The sequence below is a fragment of the Cucurbita pepo genome, chromosome LG16, assembly GCF_002806865.2.
Source record: "Cucurbita pepo subsp. pepo cultivar mu-cu-16 chromosome LG16, ASM280686v2, whole genome shotgun sequence".
In the NCBI taxonomy this organism is placed as follows: domain Eukaryota; kingdom Viridiplantae; phylum Streptophyta; class Magnoliopsida; order Cucurbitales; family Cucurbitaceae; genus Cucurbita; species Cucurbita pepo.
Genome location: NC_036653.1, coordinates 4,309,516 through 4,334,522, shown reverse-complemented (window position 1 = coordinate 4,334,522; position 25,007 = coordinate 4,309,516). Strand labels below are relative to the sequence as shown.

Sequence of the window (25,007 nt, the reverse complement as noted above, 5' to 3'; positions counted from 1 at the left end):
TAAAATTAAATTTTTTTTTTAGTTTAAAAAAAAAAAAAAATTAATTAATTTTTGATTTATGGGTTTCATGATCGAGCAGAAAAAGATACGCGTTACGCACCACGATTTTAATAAGAAGAGAAATTTCAAGACGTAATGAACTAGACTACGTCTCAAAAGAGAGATTCGGTTCCTTGAGAACCACAAATAGATTGGAAGTAGAGAAATTCTATCATTTTTATTTATTTCAAATCATTTTTTTATTTTTTATTATTTTAAGATTGAAAATAATTTAGGAAAATTAAAAAGAAAATTAGTTTTATATATTAAAAAGGAATTATTGTATAAAATATTGGCCGACCAAAGACTTTATAGTTATCAAACAATTTAAGCTTCAAAAGTGGCCTTCGTCGACTTGCCCTTCTGGACCACTTTATAGTTTGCATATTTAACCCTTATTACATTTTTTATTTCAACTATACCCCTCCCTATTTTTTCTTTCCATTTTTGCCCTTCTCCCTATTTTTTCTTTCCATTTTTGCCCTTCTTCTAAGGTTGGAAATTTTCTTTTTTTCTTTTTTCTTTTTTTTTTAAAATTTTTAACTTTAGAAAGAATTACATGATTTTGGGAGAACAATAATTTTATTTAAGTGATATTAAGTTTATTATGAATTAAAATAAGAAAAAAATATTTATAAATTACTAACCAATTTTAAATTTTAAAATTTGAAATTTAAAATGATATAATTATTATTTTGAGGTATAGATTATTTTTTTTCCACCTCTAAGTCTCTTATTTTATTCATCAATTTTTAAGTAAATATCAATTGAATTAGGTTTGAATACCATTTTGGTATCTGATTTATTTTGGTTATGGTAATTTTAACTTTTATTTATTTTAATTCTTATACTTTCAAAATGTCTATTTTTTTTGAATTGGGAAACACAAAGAACACAATAATGGATAGAAACACAAAAGCAAAGGAGAAGTCATGCTTCAAAAACGGTTGATTTGGTTGTTTTGAATTGGGAACGTTATTTAAAACATCCAAAGCGCAACGTATGAACCAAAACTGACCAGCAAAGAATGTTCATCAACCATTCTTTCTACTACTAGAATGAGGCCTAGGGGAAGTATTTGTTGAAATTATTCACTTATACCATACATCACTTGGACACATTCGAACCAAGCCGAGTTATGAATGGCTAGGGGTGCACAGAAGACTAAAGAAGCCGAGTTATGAATGGCTAGGGGTGCACAGAAGACTAAAGAAGCCGAGTTATGAATGGCTAGGGGTGCACAGAAGACTAAAGAACCGAAAAATCGAACCAAACTGAACCAATTCGCACAAAAGAGTCATAAACTATCATATGACTATCATGTTACATATGAATGGCTATAACCAAGGGAGCAGTCCACATTGCCATTCTATTTGAATGGCTGAAGAATCAGTTTCCCAACTGATACAGTAATGCATTGCATTATTCGATTTCTCCTCTGGGGAAGCGACAATTTCCCGAAAGATTGGAATAAAAATATCATAAAACAGCATGTTTCCAAGAACCCTACCTCCTCAAATTATCGACCTCGAAGATGGCTCGTTACCAACAATCCAGAACTCCCAACATCTAATGCAATATTCCCAGATAAGTCTCTGATGGCAAATGGAGTAAAGGTTGGTTCCATTTTTGAATAACTTTGAAGCTCCTTTGGTATCACATATTACCTGCCACGGCCTTGAGCAAGGCAGCGTATTGGAACATGGGGAATGTTGCACACTATTCGGAAGCTTCCTCAATAGCTCAGGTGCACATCTCAAAGATGGTAATAGCAAGAACGATCTTAAACCAACTTTTCAAGCAGTCTCGGTCAATTCCTTGCCCACTGTAGACTGAGAAATCCATATGATGAAATGAAATTCGACTGTGGGGCGTACAGACGTAGCAAATGAGATGTCCCGCATCGTTGTAGTTCTCAGCTTAGCCTTCCACGTTATGGATTAATGAACCTGATGCCAGTCTAAATCTTGAAGAACATCTCTTAACCAAAACCCTCAGAACAGGCATGACATCCAAGATTCCTTGGTCATCAAATTTCAAATCCATGGAGTCCAACCTTCATACATGTTACACAAGTTGTCGACACTCGTTGCTTGCTTAAGTAGATAATCCACTTGCTCAGCAATGCTAAGTTCCCTGTCAGTTAAAAAGTTTGTCAGAACTCCAGCATAAAGACTGTCAATATTGCTTCAAGTTAAGCGTAGGTACCTGTTATCAACATTGTCTAGTCCATTGAGTTTCATCTCAACACGCCGTAAAACAGACATTGCATAGGCGTTTCTACCTGAGAAAGCCATAACACGACTTTTAACATCTAAAATGACATATGTAATGCCACATCAAATGGGATGATTCAATTTTCCCTCTGAATGCGAAGAAGCTCATAAACAAGAAAATTGTGCGGACTTTCCAATAGCAAAAAGCAACTGTATCAGAATGTAAATTAAGGAACCGAGGCTAATTTATATGCAATAACTAACACTAGCGGTGAATTGCTTAATATGCATTAGAATAGCCACAACTAGCCCAGCATTACAGTGGAGACAAACAGTTTCATAATATTTTTAGTGGGTTTAGTTTTTATTATTTGTGATTTGTTTTCCCTTCTAAAGTAGCTAATTCCCCTACCCAAATATATATATTTTAAAACAATATTAGCATTAAGAACATCTATCAATAAATAAAACAGGCCATACCTTATGAAGAGGCCGAGCTATAATCCGCTAGCACAGCAAAAGCAAACTCAAAAAAAAAAAAAAAACAATGGATAGGAAAAGAAAAAAAAACAAATTTGCATTTAGAATTAAAAAATGTGCACAGGAAACTAGTTCATAAACATTACTAGGTGGAGAAGTGATAACAATATTAACTCATTGAAATCTCAAAATTTCCTTAATCATTAACTCTTTTGAACTGGGTGGATTCTATCATGAACCTAAACCTAAGACTTGGGTTAAGTGGGTAGCTTGGCCTTAGTATTGGTACAACCGTACAAAACCTCCTTTCACACCTAGCTCAAGTAACTCATTTGCAAAGTAGTGCTAATAGTACGAAGAAAATAATAAATTTACAGTCAACTCAAGCTTTTGGCTTTATTGGCAGGTTTGGTGGTAGTCAACAAGTAGCTTCACACGAATAAGTAGTAAATTCTCCCCTGATGGTAAGACAGAGAGAAACTAATTGAATTTGGGTAAAGTGTATAGGAGAGTTCCAGGTCTCCTTAATAGCCCGGCTTCCTACAATGATTATACCAAGCTAAGATGACAACTACCTCCTATGTGTAAGTACTCGAGGAGATAAATGCTTGATGGTTTCAACCAGTTTTCAATCAAATGTCTTTAAGCATATATACACGGATAGTGCATTGAATCTTTTACATCGAAGTGTAAAGATTTTCTCAGGCCTCGTTAACGTGGACCCAGCCCCACCGGCAATACTTTTCAGAGGAGAATCCCTAGAATGGCTCTTTTCATCCAATATGGGATCGCTGTGTTGTGAAAGCACTGAACTAGTCAACCATCTTTTTCTAGAATATATTTCTACTCAAATGTGGGATCTCTGTGTTGCATAAGCACGAACCATCTTTTTCTAGAATGTATTTCTACTCAAAGGTCTGTGGTACAAGCTATTTCGTTGTTGGACTCCATAAAGATGCTGAACTGTTTTTCATATCTCAGGTAGCAAGCAACAAGCAGGCTAAAACTCTCTGGTGTAGATCAAGTAGTCTCAAGGGGAAATCTCCAATAATTAAACTCAATTATTTATTATATGACACAAAGGTTGTAGACTACACGAAAGGGTCCTCCGATTTATAGAGAATTAATACACAAAAAGATGGCAAAAAGGACTAACTTAGGATACCTAAGATTGACCTACTTCTCCCTATACCACCCTTTTGAGGATTGCCATTACGGCTCTCTGAGAAGTTTGGTTGAGAAATAAAAGAACCCTTCAGGACATCAAGAGACGGTGGGAAAATGTCTGGAAGTATAGTTTTTAAACTTCTTGCAATACCCTCTCAAATTCTTGTCATGATAATCATGCTCTTAAACAGCAGGTAAGTGGAATAGTTTTGTAATCCATTTTCTTGAAGTATTTAAAGAGAGTGGATTCTTCTCATCCTTTATTTTTTATTTTTCTTTCCTTTTTCTTAAATTTCACTCATTCAGTTGTATAAAGGAAATTGTAACAACTTGGTAAGAATACTCTTGCTTCTTGAATTAAGGATATTGTCTGGAAATTTAACTATGAAGCCTTCTAAGACTTCTGAGGGAGGGTTCATTCCTCTTTTATTACTGACCCCGACGGCTGACAAGTAATTTCTTATCTAACACAGTCGATGATTGAAGAATAACTTTGATCAATATCATGAAAACTCCTAGAACATAAATATCATTTGATGCAGCAGTGGAAACTGAAACGTGGGGATTAAGGACATTAGGTACGTAAACTTGAGTGAATGTACACTACTTACCCCTGCTTGCACGACTCCACGCAGCCTTCTGAGCAGGAGGAGCCTCTTGATTTTCATCTTCCAACCTCTTATCTGATGAGGTTACACCACTTTCCTCCCCCAGCTTTTCAACAGTCTCAGTCAATGGATGCGATGCAATAGAAGGAACTTCAATAGATTCATCAGCTGGTGTTGCAACAATTTTTATACCTCCATTTAATTCATTGGTTGATAACTTCCTAAAAAAGGTTTCACTGCCATCTGTGGATTTTGATTCTGACTCTTCTAAAGGTAAGATTTTTCCAATGTCAGTTTGAGAAAATGAGGTACTTTTTGGACAAACTCTAGCTTCTCTGTTACTATAACTATTATAATGTTGATCCATCTCCTCTGTTAGGTCATTGGAGCTGTCTGGAAAGCTACCAGAGGTAAGGCCAGATCCAGAGCTGCTGCTGCAGAAACTATCAGGTGGAGATAGCCATTCTTTATCTTGTAAAGAAAGTCTGGTAACATCAGGGATATCTTTGCTGCTCCCACTATCAGACAAGGAGAGGCTTTCTCTCTCCTTTTCAAAGTCAGCTGCATCCACTTCACGATTGAAGTCAGGCCTAGTTATGTGAATTCCCTCTGACTTTATTTCCTGGCTTTCTCCTAGTCCTTCAAGGGCCTGAAAAATAGTCACATTTGGTGGAAATCAGCACCAAAAAGTACTGTAAGATAATTCATGAAATCAACAAGCTGAATCATAAACTCCATTCATACTTTATGAAGATTGCCAGCATGGAGACTTGCAGTTCGAGCAAGCCTGGTAAACATGGAATACAGACCCTTCACAGACAATGTAAGAGAAGGAACCAAGGGCTTTAACATCTGACAAGCCTCCCTAATTCTCAAACAATAGGACTGATATATAGCTTGTCCATGTATCGGTGATATTTCCATCTTGATCTCTCTTTCTCTTGCCATAGCATCAATCATGGTCGCAACATCCTTGGACAACATTGCCTCCAGGGGGAGAAGGACAGAATTTGCCTGATTAAGGAGTGAAACAATTAAGCATAAAAACCATGATATGGGAAATACCTTGACCAGTATCAATTCACATGGGGAATGCAAGCAGGTGACTAATTTGGAAACGGAATAATCTATCATGCTCTAACATCATGTTTGCCTAAATTAAATATATTGAGATTCAGTGAGTAAAAGAGAGATCAAAATACCTTCGCAATGTCTTCAATAAGACGATGGTGAATTACAGCAGCCTCCTTTCCCAAATTATGAACATCATGCAGATCTTCAGTTATTGCTAGTACCTACAGGGAATATAGAAATATTAGCTGCACTTGAATACAAAATGTAGTTTGACATTCTTGATCAAAAGAGATCACAACCACAACGTGCAAATGAATCATAAACGATATAAACAAATACTTGAAGAAAGTAAAAGAAAAAATGGTGCCTATGAGAGGAGGAAATCCAAAAGTCATCTATAAAACATAGAGCATCTTTCAATACTTTCTTATGCTTCCCACGTTGAACATAGCCCATATCATCTTCCGTACAGGAGATCAATGAAATTGAAGACTGCATAGCATTTTTCTTGATACACAGACTAATGCGCCTCCATTTAATTTTATATGAACTGATGGCAAGCAGAGATATGATGATAAAAGCTGACTCAAGTCCTCTTGACGATAAGACATGGTTATGCAGCGGCTAATAATTTCTATGTTCAGAACAAAAATATTGGAAGTTTTAAAGGTATATTTGGTGATAAAATCTAGAAATAAATTTCATTGGATCAAATGGGAAAAGAAATTAGGGGCATAATGGAGCGAACATAGTGTTGAAGGAATAACTTTTATTTAAGGAATATTTGTGTAACCCTATAAATCTAAATGACAATAAATCTAAATAAATCTCCAAATACTAAGTAAGAACAAAAATAAATTAAACAGGTCAACTACTTCCCTTATTTAATGGGATTATACAAATATCTCCTAACTTGCTTATCCTTCAACACTAACCACTAATGACTGTATGAGGAAATAAACAATTACATACTTATCAACAAAGTACCAAGGATTATAACAATAAAAGGAAGTATATTATTAGCTATCTTTCACCAATATACTTTTAATTTTTTAGTATCATTGCCAGTTTGTTAAGAAGTATAACTTAATAAATCAAAATATTTAATTATTTTATGATAATTGTATTTGGAACCTTGGTCATACGGTGTCTTTCTCCTTTAAATCTTCTTTTCTTCATTTCATCATTGTCACTCTTGTATCCTATTTTTGCGGTTAAACATGTTTGGTAAGCAAAAGTTTCAAAAAGTTCCAATTTTGGATTGTTTCGAAGGAAAGGTTACAACCAATGATATAATAAAGAACATATTTTTTTTCTTTTCTGCTTACCTCCTGAGATTTATTGCTCATGTGGTTGCAAAGAAGATGAGGATCTTTTGTTATTTTTTTTCAAAGTTACATGTCTTAAAAAACAAAAAATCATTCAGGCTATTACAATCATGTTGATTGGAATTTCTAGGACAAAACTCTGCAGAAGAAAGGCCTTAGAAATAAGTGAAGATCTTGAACCCGAAACTGCATTAGTACAGTTAGTTGCCCAATTCTTATTTATAGGAAGGTCTTTTCTAGGCAACCTTCTTTCTCCCTTTCTATTTTTTCTTGTGGTTCTAAGTAGAGCATAGGGATGGTGAGTAATGTCTTTGAGGGATTCCAGGTGGGCAGAGATAAGTTGGCATTATTTCATCTGCAGTTTCTGACTATAATATCTTTTTGTACTTGGAGGAGGATTCCTTTACTAATTGAAACCGGTTTGTCTTTTTTTAGACTATTTCAAGATAAAAGATTAATAGGGGAAGTGTCTGTTGATTAAAAAAAAAAAATCTGCTTGGCCTATTCATGGCTGAGTTAATGCCCTGGATGTTTCACCCAACTATTCATAATAAGTGTCCTAATTTTGTGGCTTCACGGCATTTGCACTATTCAATGTGTTGGGACTTTGGGGGTAAGACAATAAGAGATTTTATTGAGGTTGAAAGGTCCTAGAGGAAGGTCAGTCCCTTCTTAGGTTCTATGTCTCCCTTTGGACCTCTGTTAATGTCCTGGATCAGATCCTAACAAGGTCACTCTGCTTGACAGGCTGTAATATTGTATTCTTTGAAGGGGAGTAGCTGTGAACCTCAACTATTTTCATTGAACTTGACATATCACTTGGTCGACTTGGAGCTGCTTTTTCCAATCCTACAATTTTAATTTGGCTTAGCCTAGAGATTAACTTCATGTTGGAGGAGGTTATGTTTCACCTACCTTCGCATAATAAGGATCCTTATTTTGTGGCTTGTCAGCGTTTGCGCTATTATATGTGTTGGGACCTTGGGGTAAGACATTAAGAGGTTTTAGTAAGGTTGAGAGGTCCTAAAGGAGGTTCAGTCCCTTGTTAGGTTTCATTCCCTTTGACCTCCGTTGATGCCTTAGAGATCGGATCCTAACAAGGTCATTTTGCATGACAGGCTGTAATATTGTATTCTTAGTAGAGGAGTAGCTGCGGACCTCAACTATTTTCTACGGACTTGACAGATCACTTGGTAAACTTGGAGCTGTTTTTCTCAAACCTACGGTTTTAGTTAGGCTACCCTAGAGATTAGCTACATGTTGGAGGAGGTTATGTTTCACCCTTTTCATAATTAGGGTCCTTATTTTGTGGCTTGCCGGCGTTTGCGCTACTCTATGGGTTGGGACCATGGGGGTAAGACACAATAAGAGATTTTAGTGACGTTGAGATGTCCTGGAGGAGGATCGGTCCATTGTTATATTCCATGTCTCCCTTTGGACCTCCATTAATGCCCTCGATTGGATCCTAACCAAGGACACTTTGCTTGAAAGGCTGTAATACTGTATTTGGAGTAGCTGGCACCTCAACTATTTCCTATGGACTTGAGATCACTTGGTCAACTTGGAGCTGTTTTTTAAAATCCTACGGTTTTAGTTGGGCCTAGCCTAGAGAACAGCTCCATGTTGGAGGGGGTTATGTTTCACCCACCTTTTCATAATAAGGGTCCTTGTGTTGTGACTTGCCCGTGTTTGCGCCATTCATGGGTTCGGACCTTAGGGTAAGACACAATAAGAGATTCTAGTGAGGTTGAGAGATGCTAGAAGAGAAGGTTCAGTACCTTGTTAGTTTCATGTCTCCCTTTCGACCTTGATGTATAAGGATTTCTTAAATTATCCTTCCAGTCTTATTTTTCTTGATTGAAGACCCTTTCTATATTAGTGTGGCTCCATTTCCGAGTTGGTTCTTTTCTATCCCTTTGGTATTTCTTTATTATTATTATTATTTTCCCTCAATAAAATGGAAGTGTGATTTCTCATAAACAAGGGAACATCTTTTAGTTGACTTTACATTATATCATTAGTTGCAATCAGAAGGATAAAAAGCAGTAAATAACAGAGTTTCAAGGAAAATGCTAAAGATGTACCTATGTTTTGCAAAGTATTAACTATCTTTAGTGTAGCAGTCTTCCTATAGCTATTTAATAATATTCCGTTCAATATAACAAGATCGATTATTGTGTTGTTATGTAGACATGGTCTAGGTGTCTTTTAGGAATTGCTGATTCTTTTTTGAAGGAACATCCTGACTACAACAAATTCAGACATACTGCGATACAATAGCATCAAAAGAAATCCAAGACCTTAAAAATATATTGAGTTACCTCTTCAAGCATGGAACCGCACTCAGAGGTCAAAGCAGTGTGGTTCCTTGAGACATTACCAAATGCTGAGAGTGAAACACTTGCTTCATATGCGCAATCTCTCATACTGAGAAGAGTGCTTTGTAAATCACCTGCAAAGAGAACCAATAGGTCCAAGCAATTAGTTAAAGGTATTGAAAATAACTTCTACAAGGATACTTTTGGTACGTAAACCTTTCAGATAAAAGCTTGTGTATGTCAAATGAGGAAAATATTTAAAGCTTGTGTGTTTATCAATATGCTTGAGCTTAAATGACAGAAAGATGCATGACCTGAAGCAGACTTCACTTTAAGAGAGGCAATGCGAAGATTATTGGTTGCAGAGTATAATTCGTTTGAGGCAGCCTCCATGCTTCTTTCTGCAAGCTTCCATTCTTGTTCAGTACCTAATATAGAACGTAAAGAATAATTAAAAAGAACATCCTTTAACCTAACAGTTACAGATTTGTTTAGATTACATTACACGTTTAATCCCTAAAAATTTTCAAAGTGTCTAATAGATATCTAAACTTTTATTGATATGTTAAATTTAAATTTATATTTTAAGTCTAAGGAAAGTCTAAAATTTCAATTTTGTATCTATGAATTTTAAAAATTCAAAAGTGAACTAAATTGAAATTTTATATTTCAAAGGCTAAATAGACACGAACCTCAAAATTCAAGAACTCAATTTGTAATTTAGCCATTTGACCCAAGTATCATTCTTTTTTCTTTTTTTTGGAAAAAAAAATCTACAAACAAAACAAACATTATAGCATTAAATCTGGAAAAAAGAAAAGGAAATTGAAAGTCCAAAAAAATCTTTCATCTAATTACTAAACTTCAAGTAGCTTCAGAACCTCAATATTTTAACGATCTTCATTATGTATTCTGAATTAAACAAATTTTCTTTAGAACCAAGGGGCTTAAATAGTGCAATAAGACAACATCAAAATATGAGAGAGAAGCTTGCTCACGTGCAAAGGAGTGATAAGAAACGTCGAATCTTGTTATTGCGTTCAAGTAAGCTTGCTGCCATGCCCTGCTATCACTGTCTGTACTAAAAGCATGATCTCCAGGAAATTGAAGGATGCCATCTCTGGATGCTTCAAATTCCAATATAGACATGCAAATCTTAATAATGTCTGATGCTTTTTCTCTAGTTTCCCATAACAGCTGCCTCCGCCTCAAGATATGGTCATGGAATTGAGGAGGAATGCCTGAAGATTTAGAAGTATTCATCACCGAACCAGTATTTGGGCCACCACAAGCCCACCCCATTGCCCTCTCCAGCTGTGCTTCAGCTGTAAGAGAACCTCGCTCACAAGCTTCAAGGCCTTCAATTGACTTGGCTATCCTTGAAGCAGCAGATCGCAAACTTCCCAGTAATTCAGATCGGCTAAGGTCTAGAATAATGGGGTATAAACTATCCTCTACAGAAAGAAATTTTTGCAAGGTTGCCCGATTAAATTGTGAAGGAGTCAAATCCATGTCATGTAACCACTCCATTTGAATAATTTCCAGACTAGTCTTCTGAAGAGTCTCCTTGAGCTCATTCATCTGCCTTCTCATAAGTGAAGCTGCAGACCTTGCTGCTCTAGCAGTTTCATGCACATTACAATGTTCCTGAAGCATATACCTGATCCTCTCAATAGATTCAAAATCATTCTTTTGTTGATCGTGGGGTTCATGAAAATTTCCTTTTCTTGCCTCCAGTTGCTTTAAATATTCCCTTTCTTTATCTAACCAAGCCAACATTGTAGGAACACCCCGTTCTTTAAGGTACCTAAAAATATATTCTTGAAGCTGAAGCTCAAGCTTTTTCTTCATAACATTAAAGAGCTGATCAAATCCAAAATTTTGATCCACGGCTGAAGCTATTTCATGTATGCATGAGTCGAGGAAAGAATCCACAACACAAATTTTCCAAATAAAGAAAGAATGACTGCTCAACAGGCCACCAAATCTCCAAATATATTCAGATATTGGGTACCCAGAACTCACCACATCTGACAATTTAGGAATCCCATTTGAGTTAGATGCAAAAAAAATTCCAGTGGACGACCACACTTCATCAATAGATTCCAATTCAGAAAAAGGTTCAACTAATTTGGCCAATAAGGTGTTGCCTTTAGTAAGAGACTCGTTGTCCACTGCAGCACTGATGAGAGATTGAAACTGGCATTCTGATGAAGCCAATGCATTTACTAAATTTGCTTCCCTCTTTGCAAGAGACGAGCTGCGTGCATCTCTCTGGTTCCATGTTTGATGCAGTTGATGCAGTTCTGCCCTGCAAGCTTCCTCCTCTGAAGCAAGCTCCTCGGCCTCTTCCCAAGAGAGATGATCCCTTCCCTTTACAGCAGCTTCCTCAAGAGCCAATTGCTGCTCCGTAATGAGGCCAACATTGATAAAATAACTTTTTTCCAATTCAACTAAAGAAGCCTTCTCTAATTGAACCTCCAGAAACTGTTCTAGTGCTGTATCAATGGATCCCCGAATTTGTGAGACCAATCCAAATGCATCCATAACTTCTGAATTCACCGAAATAGCAGATCTAATTATATCAGGTAGAACAGCCTCAGTCATTTTCCCTATCAGGCCTTTAAAAGATGACAACATGACATTAAAAGTGGAAGTCCAGTTTCTATGAGAATGGTTCCTGTGCCGATTTTTATTTTTGTTTTCAATGCTCAGCACTTTATTATCAATCAAGTCCAGTAATTCAGTATGAAACTCTGTCAAAAGCACACATTTCTCCACTTGCTCTTCTAGAATGGAGAAAACAACATTAAAATCATGAGGTGAAGTTGCATTCGCTAGTCTCTCATCACTCATACCATTAAAAGTGTCCAGCAATTTTCCTCTAACCTCGCAATATAGAATATCCAGAGCAACATTGATACTAGATAGTAGCTTTTCCTTTTTTTCCTTTGCTTCCCCAAGCTCCACCTGCATGTTGATGTCCTTTTTCCGATCATGTGTAAGCCGTCCCAATTGGAAAGATGAAATAGCTTCTTTCCTTACAAGGCCAGCAGCCACCATATATTTCACAAAAGTTGATAGAAGGCGATCTTTGGCTTTCAATTCAGTTTCTGTACCAATAGAGGTCATAAGCTCAGTACACTCTTCTTCAATTTTTGCAATTTCCTTAGCGTATTTCTCCACTTGAACACACATATTATCATGATTGACTTGTATGGAATCATTATTAGCGTTCACTTTTATAATAAGTTCAGTAGCCTGCCTCCTTGCAAGTGAAATAATATCAGAGGAGAGGGCATTCTTCGATAGTTGTAAAGCCTGAGCCCAGCCATGAACTACACTAGTTGTTCCATAGTTTAGAGGCAGAAATCTCTGCAAAGAAACAGAATAAACTTGAATTGTAGTTACAGCAGAAGAAAGTCCATCGCTTAGTGCAGCTATATGCTGAGAAATTTCCCTATCTATATCATGGCATTGCACTTGGGTAGGCTCAGGAACAACTGTCATTGGAACTCCAGCCACCGTGACTGCAGATATAAGTGAAAAAGCTTCTCCAACTGCTCTCAGATTCAAACAAGTATCTACTTCTGGGATCATATTGTTCCTTAAACTATCAAGGATTCTTCCATGTTGGTCAATCCAAGTTGAAGCTTCTTGAGCTTTCTCAGAAACAATAGCCTTAGCTTGAGCAAGCTCACGAGCCTGCATTTCAAATAATGTATGAACTTTCTCTGCATTAGATGTTGCATCCGCAACAACTGACTTGGCTGATGTTTCACGCATAACTAGGTTTGACCTTTCTTGTTCAGCTTGATAAAAGAGCGCAGAGGCAAGCTCATAGTGATTTAGGACATTCGCAAACCCCTGGTATAGATTATTCGGTTAAGAAGGAAATTCATAGAAGCAAAAAATAAAAATGGTAGAATTCAGAATGTTATAGACAGGATACAAGTGTCAAGTGATACCTCAAGAGAAGACTCAGCAGTAGGTAGGGTAGCCAATAAAAGATCATGATGCTCCTGAAAAATGTTAAGCAGAACCACGATGAGTTTGCACGCAAAATATGTTAAACGTACTCTAAAATGATACCGCCACCAGAGCCCAGGTTAGTATGAAACTCCTAACTCATCTATTGAACAGTAATGAGCCCATATTTTATGTTTTGTGATCGCTGATTCCCTGGTGAGTGAGTGGAACATCTACCAACAGTTTGAAAAATTAAATAACTTCACACCTGATTGAGATAATTCCATCGTTGAGGGCAGGAAAAAGGTATATCATTGCACACATGAATAAATAACTTCATTGACTTGAAGCATGTGATAGACATGGCTTAAAAATTAATATTATTAGTTCTTATGGAAGTTAGATGGTCCTCAATCCCTCCTAGCATGATCCAAATTCTTGCTGCCTGCCCCTCTCTTTCTACCCGTACAAAGACCTCTCTGTCCATGTCAACTTAATACCAACAGAAATAACAAACTATTGTTCCCAAGGACCCTTTATCCCCAGTATCACCTGAAAAGACAAAATAACCAAAGAGCCAAAGAGGAAAATAGGAACAAAATTATTATCATTCAATGGAAATTATTAGAACCTGCAAGGGGACACGAATTTCCTGCACACGAGATGCAAATAAACTCAAGCTAACAGCCAACTCCATGCCTCTTCTTTCTTCGCCACCTATAGTGGCATCATCATGGAAATCACCACGCGTCCATTCCACAAGAGGATCCCACACAAAAACTTCTAGCAGCATTAGGAGTATGTCTTTGTTCTTTCTCAGAACTTCCAGCACAGCCTCACAGTTTGCTCTGAAGGTCCCTTCTATTCCTGTCAGTCCTAAAGCTGCTTCCATAGTTTGGGTGAGACGAAAAGGAACGATCTCTGGAACTTTCAGTTTCTGCCCTTTGTCAAAACAAACATTATAGTCAATATGTACAACATCTCCAGTGGAGAAATCCATAAGAATATTATCCAAATGTCTATCGCCTAAGCCTAAGATGTGTCCCACCATACTCATTGCTGCAACACTTCCTGCATACCTGAGTAGAAAACAAAATTTAGAATCTTGCAAGATTAGGAAACTGATTCAATAATTATTGCTTATCAACAAAAAAAATTGTCACAAATTGGCTCAACGACAAAGTAGTGTACAAGAAAGAGACAATACACAAAGGTGCTGCATTTCTTTACAACAAGCATTACCCACCCATACCTCCAATTTACTCTTTCCAAATGCGAGAGTATGAGAAGTAATTACAACTATAGAAGTAGAGGTAGTAAGCAAGATTTTTCACCTTCAAAATTAAGTCTTCCACATTATAAGCTTAAAGAGAACTCCACATTATCAGCTTGAAAAGAACTCCAAGATTGTATGGAAAAAAAGGTTTTAAGAAGATTTATGTGACCAGATTATTCCACATATTCAATCTCAGAAGAACATTTTGATTGTATTTGGCACTTCAGTTTAGCAGTGTTGATTATTCAACTTTAAATTGAACTTGAAACGAATCCAGTTTTAAATTTAGAAGTTTTCCTAGCCAGGAGTGAGCTCTCATTCATCCAAAACATATTTCACCATCTACCTTTATCTCAAAATAAAAGCTTCATAACTTTGTAATCTGCTTTCTCTTCTTCAAACCTTGTACTTATTATCTTTGTTTTTACTCACATGTCCTTAATATCGTGTACTTATTTCTGCGGTACATACAATTATAACAGATTTTTATTCTAAAAACAGTTTTTCAAAAAATATTCCTCAAAACAAAAACAAAAAGAATACTAATGCTATTCATTATTACAGAAAATTTTAATGTTTTCTGTTATTAAACCAGATCTTCAAACATGCCCTTCAAGTTTACTTCTTTGTATAGAAATCCTATTTGGAACTTCACTTTCTAGAAAGTTGAGAACATAAAAGTAGAAAGAAGATAAGAAGAATATATATGTTATACTAAAACTTGCATCTTCCTTAAATAAAACATGCCGAAAGTACAGACAGTAGTACAAAGTAAAATAGTCCAACGAAGTACATAGAAAAATAGACGATGATCCTTTGAGGAAAAAAAAAAAAAAGTAGAAGAAACAAGGAGAATAAAGAAAGCAAAAAAAGAAAAAGACAATTATACCTTTGATAACCTACAAATTTCTATATGCAAGCGTCATAACTTTTCACCTATTAGCGTTTGTTTGTACTTGACAGTAGCAGAGTTAATCAATGGAAAGCAACTATAATATAAAGCAAAATAATTATACCTTTTTAATTTCAAACTGAAAGCTTTGAATCCTTCACTAGCACACCATAGTTCTTGATAAAGAAGTTGTCTCGGAACCTCCTTCATAAGATCCAAAAGAACTTTACGTTTGACTTCATGGGGCCAATCTCTGCGTGAAATCACTCTCCTTATGCCTTTCTCTTTAAGTGCCGGTATGATTTTACCATAAAACATATCGCTTGGACGTGGAAGCTGTGGAGGAACAGAATTTTTTAAATTGCTAGCACCAACTGCTGAGAGTTGTGCCACCTGGATCCGATGTTGCCATGACTTGAATACAGTATATACACTCATGACATTGTTCACCCATTGGATGAGACCAGCTCTACCACTAATTGGAGTTACAGAATAATAGCGAACGGAGAGAGATTGACTATAAGTTGAATGAGATGAATACAAAAAACTATTGATAGCTTGCAACATTTGCATGATTCTAGCATCAAGACGCAGATCCTCTCTACCTTTTAAGAGATAAGTGTAGGTTTCACCATCAGAACCCAGTATAACAAGCTTTTTAGGTTTTGTTTTGGTGGATAAGATAGTAACTTGCTCGGAGAAAGAACCAATTGTAACAGTTCCTGAAATATTAGAGCCAACGCTTCTGTCAGCTTCAGAATATATAACATGCTTCTCAAAACCAGGCATTGGGACATCAGATGATGATAACAAAATTAACTTAGGTGCCACTTCTCTTAAAGAAATTGATGACTTTCTCTGATAAGATGCCAAAGATGCTGCAATATTATCAAATGGCCGCCATACATCAACAAGTGCAGCAGCAGAAGCTGGAGGATTCTTGAAGGTAAAAATAGCTGACTTAAGCTGTTCTTCATACTCTTCATGAAACCAGGTTTCATGGGGTGTTTCAGGTTTTCGAGATGTTGAAGCTAACCGACGCTCCAAAGCCACTACAATGGGGGCCATCATGGCTGAGTACTTAGCAGCATTTATCTTGTTTTTCTCACTCTGGCTGAGAGTGACATTTGCAGCAATTCGAGCAGCTTCTTCCTTGAGTACATTTATGCGTCTCATAACATCTGAGAAATTAAACCAGACTTCTCAATGTTTTACTTTGTATAAAGAAAACAAATTGACAAAATTCTTCAATAATTGAAAAATACTTATTTTTTTATAACTCAAGGACACAATTGTATAGCTCATAGAACAGATCATAAGGTAACGTCGTAATGTACACATTGGTTTTGTTCTAGGAAGTTACAACATGCCACGGTGTAGAGGCTAGTTACAATATGTTGCGGCAACTACTTGGCTCAGAAACTTTAGTAAATCATAGAGCAGGTATGATATCCCTGAGTTTTGGTACTACAGGCAAAATTTGGCACCTAGATTTGACGTGAAATGACAATTTGGCCAATTTGAAGTTAAATTTATGGTGAATTTGCAGGGAAAAACCAATTTCATCATTATCAAACGATTTATGTCGGTAAAAGTGCCATTGTGCATTTAAAATCATGTTTCTCACAGAATCATAGAGTCATATTTTTATTCACTATCCTTTCACTTCTTAGATTTGGGCTTGTCTGTTTGAAGCCTTTGGTTGGATGTGGGACGTGTTGGATTGGTATTGCTTATTATTCACAGATCACCCTTTCAAGTAACACAGAAAGGTTCTTTGGCAGCATTTTGTAAGTTCTACAATTTGGTCCATTTGGAATGAAGAATCTTTCAAAACAAGGATAGAATTCGATGGGAGTGCTTGACTCAACTCTTTTCTTGGCTCACTATTGGTGTAAAAATGTCTTACCTTTTAGCAATTATAGTCTAAACACTCTTATATCTGGCTGGAGAAGTTTACTGTAATCTCTACTGGACGGTATTTCCCTTTTGTTCATTTCATTTAATAATGAAAATGTTTTCTATACAAAAAATAAATAATAAAAATAAATAAATAAATCATGTTTCTCACCTGTCTGAAGATCTTGAAGTGTGCTGAGCCATAACTCTTCCCAAAGTACAGTTACATTTTCCAGCTCTTTTATCATCAACTGAACATCATCAATCAATCTTGGATAATGTTCTTTCTGCAGATATCATAGGCATGTTTCAATAATCTTGCTTTTCAACTGTAACCATGAAATTATTGATTCAAACCAAAAATATTTCCAACACACCATACAGTTAGAAAGTTTCTTATATTTAAAACGGAAATGGGCACCAGCATTTGCATTTTTCTAGGCAGCAGCATTGGCAAAATATTAATTAAGAGGACATATTTTTCTACATGATTCGTCAAACCTAAAGCAATCAATGATTTTTTTCCATGTAAGGAGCCTACTACAGTTCATGAATATATTCAGAGTAGCTGTGCGGAAAGAACTCCTATCTTAAATAGAAAAACAACAGTATCACCACAATTAAATCCAACTCTGACCCAAAAAACTCACTTAGAAAAGCTTAGTCGCTGAAACTCAAAGAAGCAAAAAATGATGCCTTGACACCACAAATCAATCACATCATCAACTTATCTTTGACAATTCTTCTGTTTCTCTTTCTTTCCAAATAAATACCATAATAACGGGTAGCTAAGTGTCTGTTTTTCCCTTATTCCTCCTTCAGCACAAATATCCTCAACAAACAATCAACTCACATGCTGTAAGAAACGATCAATTTATCATTTCTCCTAGAGATAGTCCCTTTTTTCAGGTGATAATAGACAATGACATTCTCCAATAGACAACCGTACAACTGTATATTGAGAAAGGATAAAAAGAAAGACCAAACTGAAGAAGATAACACAATTCAGTAAGCAGATTGCATAAGGAAGTCAAATATGAAATACCAAACTAATTGTGATATGATTTAGGAGGAAATACGTGAACTGAATAATTGGGGCCCCAGAGCTATAGAGTGTCATAGATTTAAGACATAAAGAGCCCCAGAACTGAATAGTTCCATCGGTTTCAAAGAGTGAATAACTCGAGCTAATAAGACTATAGACGAAATAAGTTCAAAACCTTTTTCAAGGCCAGATGCAGTTTCCCGCCCAATTGCTAAAAGAAGTTTTAATGAGAGAAGGCATGTTACCAGAGAACCAAGTATGTGCTGAAGCTCCTCCGAAGGCTTCTCTTCATAAGAATTTACATCAACCAGTGTCGGGTATACTACAGACCAGGGGGACCGCTTAGCCAACATCATCACTAATCCCTCCAACTGTTTCCTCACAATTTTCTCAGGATGAGAACTCAGGCGAGCAAATAACTGTGGTGTCACTTCCTATAAATTCATAAAATAAAAATTTCTAAAATACAACAGCATGAAATAAGTTGCATAAAGAACAAGAAATGATTTAAAACAGAAACAGAAATCAAACCTGCCATGGAGAGAGTGGGACTGTTGATAGAGCAGGCTCAAGAGAATCTTTTAACTCAGCTCCATAATTGAGAAGAATATGTAGGACGTACAACGTGGCCCTCAGTGTGTATTTTCCGGACTTCTGTTTTATTGACTTACACTCATAACCCGCCAGCTGACCATTGCAAGCTTTTATACTTGAATACAAAAGATATTGTATAAAGCCATGAGCAGCATGACCAAAGAGAGACACTCTTCTACTCCTCAAGGACCTCCAAACATCTACCAAATCCTGAATTATGGGTGCTGCACTAGAGTCATCTAGGTCAGTAATGGCATGCTGAAAGAATAACTTTAACTGGGAAGTAAATACATCAGTAAGACATTCATTCCCAGGATTTTCCGCATTTGACAACCCAGCTGCAGCCTCAATGATATTTATTACTTGCTGCAACATGGCCTTCACGGTGCTACCAAGTTTCAAATCCTCTGCAGTCTCAGAGTTCCATTCTCTTAGCTCATCATTAACACTTTTTGCTTCATAATCTTTCTGGACAAGAAGATAAATCAGGTGTTCCACTCTGATGATTTCATCTTTAGTTAATTTATCTTTTTCAGAAAGAACTTCAGGATCTAGTATAGAAGAAAACAAGCATGAGCGGAGAGAAGTTCCACATGAAGCACAGAGAGAACTTTCAGCTTGACTAAAGCACCAAGATGCATAAGAAATCCATGACTTGCCAAATGTAGGGCAAAGACGAGTGGATAATTTAGTCATCGTACCTACCATCTCCTCAATAATAAGTTCTATACTTTGCCCAGAGTGTAAGTTCTCATTACAGATGGAGAACTCACCTTTGCCAGATGATTTATGTGTGACATTAAACTCAGCAATCATCTTAGGTATAACATTATCCAAGTTCAAAGCTTTTAAATCCTGTTTTAACCAATGAGAAAGTTTTAAGCATGCTTTTGCTTTCAGAATACCATCATCGAAGTTTGACTCAGTTGAGTTGAAAGAAATGATGTGAGGATGTACAAAGGACCAAATATTTGTGAAAGCATCTTCAAACTTGTTGTCAGCTTGCATTAACAAAATTCTCTCATACTGCAAACTTGAGAGGAGAAATTGACAATGCCTTTCATCAGAACAATCTGATATATGATCGTGAATATAATTGTTTAAATTATTTGCCAACATCAGGTTTTTCTGTTTACGAGCCAAACTCAATAAATTAATACAGAGTTTCAATGTGATTGGAGAAGTTGGTGAGATCACTCGATAAACCCGAAGAACTTTTAACCATGAGTTGCAATCTTGATTAACTCTACAAAAAGAAGATTGCACCGACTGGACATAAACACTCAATATTGAATTTAACTGTTTGTGTTTGTTTTCACTGCCTGTAAGCTTGTAACCTTCTTCAAATGCAGAAATGCTATGTAATTGGGTAGCAAATGCAGCTGCCTCTTCCAACCCATCCAGAGGCAAGATAGACAACGTTTCCTCCAGCATTGCCCTTGCCTTCTGGATTTCTTGGGACACCTTTTCCATCCTTCCCTCATTATGGAAAAGCAGTGCTTGTAAAAGCATCTGCTCACTCCTCTGCAAAGCCAACTTGGGATCTAGAGTTAGCTCACTGCTACTCTTAGGTGTCAAACCAAGACACGCCCATGATGCCTGATAATCTCCTTCATCAAAGTGCGCCAATGCATGGATTGCATTTATTTCATTGCCAGCTGTAGTTAGAGCACCAGAGTAGCTCTTCCCAGCATGTTTAGAACGAAGAGATTGCAACTCCAATAACCATGATTCCAGAGATTTCCAATCAGCCATAGCTGTATACCCCTCAATAATACGAGCAATGGTGAACTGTATGCCATCAGAACCCATAGAAGCGAGTGACTCTTCAGTCTGCAACAAGTGGATAAAGTGAGCAGCTGCTTTTTCGTATTGACCTCTTGCCTGATAGACTAGCCCTGTAATCCATGAAAAGGGTCCTAGTATACCAAAGTTATCAAGACTCTGGTTTTCCTCAAGAAAGACGGAAGAGAATGTCATTTCAACCCATTTCTGGAGACCAACCAAAGCTTCTGCTTCATGACTTTTACAAAGAGCCAGAGTCATGTGCCTCAAAACCCTTGAGATATCTCTGGTAAATTTATGCTTGTTGTTGTGAATGTTCTCACCTACCTGTAAATTAGACTTTTCCTTCATATGTGACATAACAAGATTCTTCAACTCCTGCAAACGCAGAGTACAGTATTGGATTGCAGCATATTGGCTTTGAAGTGCCAATCCAGCATTCATCATTGGCTCACACATACGTGAAAACCACTCCTCACAGACTTTCTTGTTTGCTCGAAAAAACAAAGAACTTTGACGAGTAGCAGGTGATAAGACTGCAGACCCCTCATATGCATTATAAACATTTTTCTTTAAGGCCTCAACAAAATCCAATAACAACCTCATTGGCAATAAACGTGCTCCAGAAGCCCCAACCATTGTCAAATTCCCATCACTATGTTCATTATCAAGCTGTAGCAAGTGTGCTATGTCCAAAAGCATCCGCTCTAGTGCTGCAAAGGTCTGTGTAGGCCCACCAAGGTTTGTTCGTAAACGCAGAGTAATACAATATCTAGCTGCTTCATGGATGGCCCACCACACTCCAGCTACACAATTAACTGAGCAATTGCCATTAAGAAACTCATCATCCACCTTGAGATCCAACCATAAACCATTTGCACCAAAGTTCCCTGTCTCCTCACTTTGACTCGAATCAATATCCTTCAATCTCCCACATCTATGGATGAGCCGTTGGGTCCATGATGCAACAGGAACTTTCCATCTTTGTGATATGTAACTCAAGATGGAAATAAGTTGCTGAAAATGAATTTGCTGAGGCAGCTGCTTCAAGGCAAATACTTGTTTCCAATGCAGGCTACATTTATGATCCGACCTCAAAAGATGTAGCCTGGAAGCAGGATATGATCCAAGGTCATATTGACCACAGGCATAAAGTGCCGTGGGCAAGATATGAGAAAGCAATCTCACGAATGAGTTTTTTATATCATTATCTGGATCACCAAGTTTCTCCAGGACTATATCAGCAATGGGATAAAAGTATATGGGATGAACAATTTTTGCTTGCAGAAGCAGCTCCAATACTGAAGCTGCATTAGATCTCACCTTAGGTTCCCGGTCAGATGCAGCATCAATTACCATGAAAATCAAGTTTCCTATGACTCCAAAATATCCAAATGCTTCAAAAAAGTTGGCATATGTTGTGTCATTCTTAAAAATAGTAACGACATTCTCACAAAATCTCTGAATCCAACCCAGGGTTGTTATTTTAACTGTTAAAGGAGAAGCTTTATGAAGGGCTTTGGAGAAGAGCATATTGTATTTTGTTAGTTGCTCAATAATAATAGCTGAATGGTCCTTATTTAGAAATGTTTCATCTATCTCTTCACCTGCATCCAGAAAATGGCTCTCGCTACTCAATTTCCTTAAAGAACACTTACTAAATAATTCAGTTGTGGTCAAGCTGTCCAATGTATTGAGGATAGCAGCTTGCAATTCCACATAAGCCTGAATTGGAAAGTCAAAAGGATTCAATTTTTTCATAATGAAGGAAATCAATCTTTCTGACCTTCTTAAACATGTCAAAGCAACATTTTCTTGGCCTATCAAACCAATAGTTCCACTAGAGATAGTACATGTCAATAAGGCTCTCAAATCAAATTTAATGAGGGCAAACAAATCCATTTTCGAATAAAATTGAGATTCGAGAATACCATTGATATTTCCTTGATCTAAACATTTTTCTAACAAGCCCTTGAACACTTCTAACTCTTCAGTTAATAATGTCACTGTTTGTTCAACAACTTCATTATTCCCATGTTGGAGCAAGAATATATAAGTGGCAGCAGAACTTCCTGTTACCAAATGATTTGGATGCAGTCTAAGCTGAGATATTGGTGCATCAAATTGCAATATTCTGTGCACAGACGATGGCAGCAGTCCAAGTTTTTGAAGGGACAATAACTGAAGATTAGTTTTTAAGACACCGTGAACTTGAAGAAACGTAATCTTATGTCCTCTCACAACATGGTTAGCTCTGGTCATTTCCAAATTTTGGAATAGGATATCGATCGCAAGTGGATAAAAGGTGGAAAAACGTTCACGTAATATTTCTGCCAAAAGAGTCAAGCACTTCCACAAATTCTCAATCCACTCCAACCATCCAAATTTCCGTCCAACCATGGATAAACATCCTAACAACTGGGGAAGCATTCTCGAAAGAGATTCACTTATTTGCTCAAGAAGGTTCAATTCCAACAACCCAGAAGCTGTAGACCGAAGAATTGTTGAGAAACATGAAAGTAATGCAAGTAATCTACGGAATTGTTGTGGTGTCCCAGGACTCCCATCTTGAAGTAATACATCCATGTCACCCAAGAACTTTGACAATAAACCCAGAGAAAACTGCAAATTACCCACCCAGTGCTTCTGAAACTGTAAGAAACTGTCCATTATGATGTGCCTATCTGAATCGGTTAGATCTGGAACTAATGCCCAACCTAGAAGTAGATCAACGATATCAAGAAAATGAGGTTGGAAACATCTAGAAAACTTCAAAGAAATCAAGGTTAAAACTCCTAGGAGTCCATGTAATAAAGACAAGGGGGTTCTCTCATCCTCAAGAAGTACTTGGCATGCTTTAAGAATTGGCAAAGCATATCTCTCCACAGCACCAGCTTCGCCAATGTTAATGAACTCTTGTAATCCCTCCAATGCCAATTTGGTGGTTGCATCACCTGCAGTGACATGGCTAAGCAATGGCAACGCCCAACCAATGAATCGATCAACCAAAGTCCCAAGTAGTACACTATTCTGCCTTCCATTTGGTGAAGCGGCGATTGAACATGAGACGGCACAGAGAGCCCCATATGCAATGGCTGCTGCCTGTCTCACTGGGCATGACCTAATATATGGAATCAAGTAATAGTTGCATCAATAATAACATTCCGTGAAGAACATGATGGATCAATGTTTTTAAGAACATTAAAAAAAGAATTAGAAACAATAAACATAAACCTACTAGACCAACTATTCTACTGAGAAGAAGTACTAAAAGTTTTGGGAAAATGCGTTTGTATCATCCTTGGACAAACCAAAATTTTCGATTGAGTTCAACTATTTAAGGATCATTTTCCCAGCTTCCTCAAAATTCCAATTTATTGTCTAAGCACATTCCTGGAGAACGCATGAACAGTAAACACCCGTGGGAAAAAAGGGAAACAATGAGAAAATGTAAATGGACTCTCAGCTCGAATCCAAATACAGCACATAAACTTTCGGCATACCACAAAGTGAAAAATGGTAACAACAATATCAACTGAAAAACGATAGAAAAAGCACGAGAGAAACCTCCAGCAACGTATAGCCAGAAGAGGAAGTCTTACTTATCAGACAGAAGCTGAGAGAAGCCCTGGGAGAGAAAAGTGGAGGAGTGAGTTACGAGAAGCGAATTAGGAGGATAAACAATGGCACGATGGATTGAATTGATAGCTGCAATTCTAGCAGAGTCATCCTCGTCGGAAGCAGCACCGGTGGAAATGGAACTTGAGGTAGTGGCATTAGGATCATCCTTCCGCAAAGCTACGTTGAGAAGCGCCGCTAGTTGCTGCTGTTGATGGTGAAGTCCCTGCATCATCCTTCTCCCGGGAATTTCCTGAAAAATTTCATTTCAAACCCTTCAAAGCACACAAGAATCCGAATTCTTCAGAATCATTCACTTTCTTTCTAGTACGAAAATTCATTGCAATTCTTTCGCATCCCTGAGGTTCTGAAAACTGGAACTGTCCGGAAAATATTCATCCAGCGACGAGCGGAGTTCTTGGCAATCAAATTTCCAGAGAGCAAATTTCCGCCATCAGTGTCTAAATCACAGTGAAAAGCTCAAACGATTTCAGAAACAGGAGCATTGGCAGACACTTTGGAAGAAGAAGATGAACAATTTCGTAGCGGTCCAAATTCTCAAACTGTGTTGGGATTTGGAGAAAACTCGGCATGATCATATGTTTATATCCCATTTTTACTTTCTTTTTTTCCTTTTACTAATTATAATTCTTTTTATATTATATTTATTTTAATTAAATGCAAAATTAAAAATGAAAC

General features: G+C 37.0%; 1 protein-coding gene across 1 annotated transcript; it reads right to left on the bottom strand.

The window, feature by feature from the left end:
* Positions 1-1,065: 1,065 nt before the first annotated feature.
* Positions 1,066-24,898, bottom strand: LOC111777809 (serine/threonine-protein kinase SMG1-like). The gene is made up of 15 exons (XM_023657529.1): positions 24,293-24,898; positions 18,843-23,811; positions 18,557-18,745; positions 17,439-17,553; positions 15,492-16,548; positions 13,831-14,278; positions 13,199-13,252; positions 10,229-13,097; positions 9,545-9,658; positions 9,234-9,364; positions 5,713-5,805; positions 5,255-5,524; positions 4,514-5,159; positions 2,248-2,323; positions 1,066-2,175 (listed from the first exon to the last, which is right to left on the bottom strand). Exons 1-15 carry the CDS (start codon positions 24,541-24,543, stop codon positions 2,076-2,078), a joined length of 11,382 nt encoding a protein of 3,793 aa, XP_023513297.1. The 5' UTR covers positions 24,544-24,898; the 3' UTR covers positions 1,066-2,075.
* Positions 24,899-25,007: the final 109 nt, after the last annotated feature.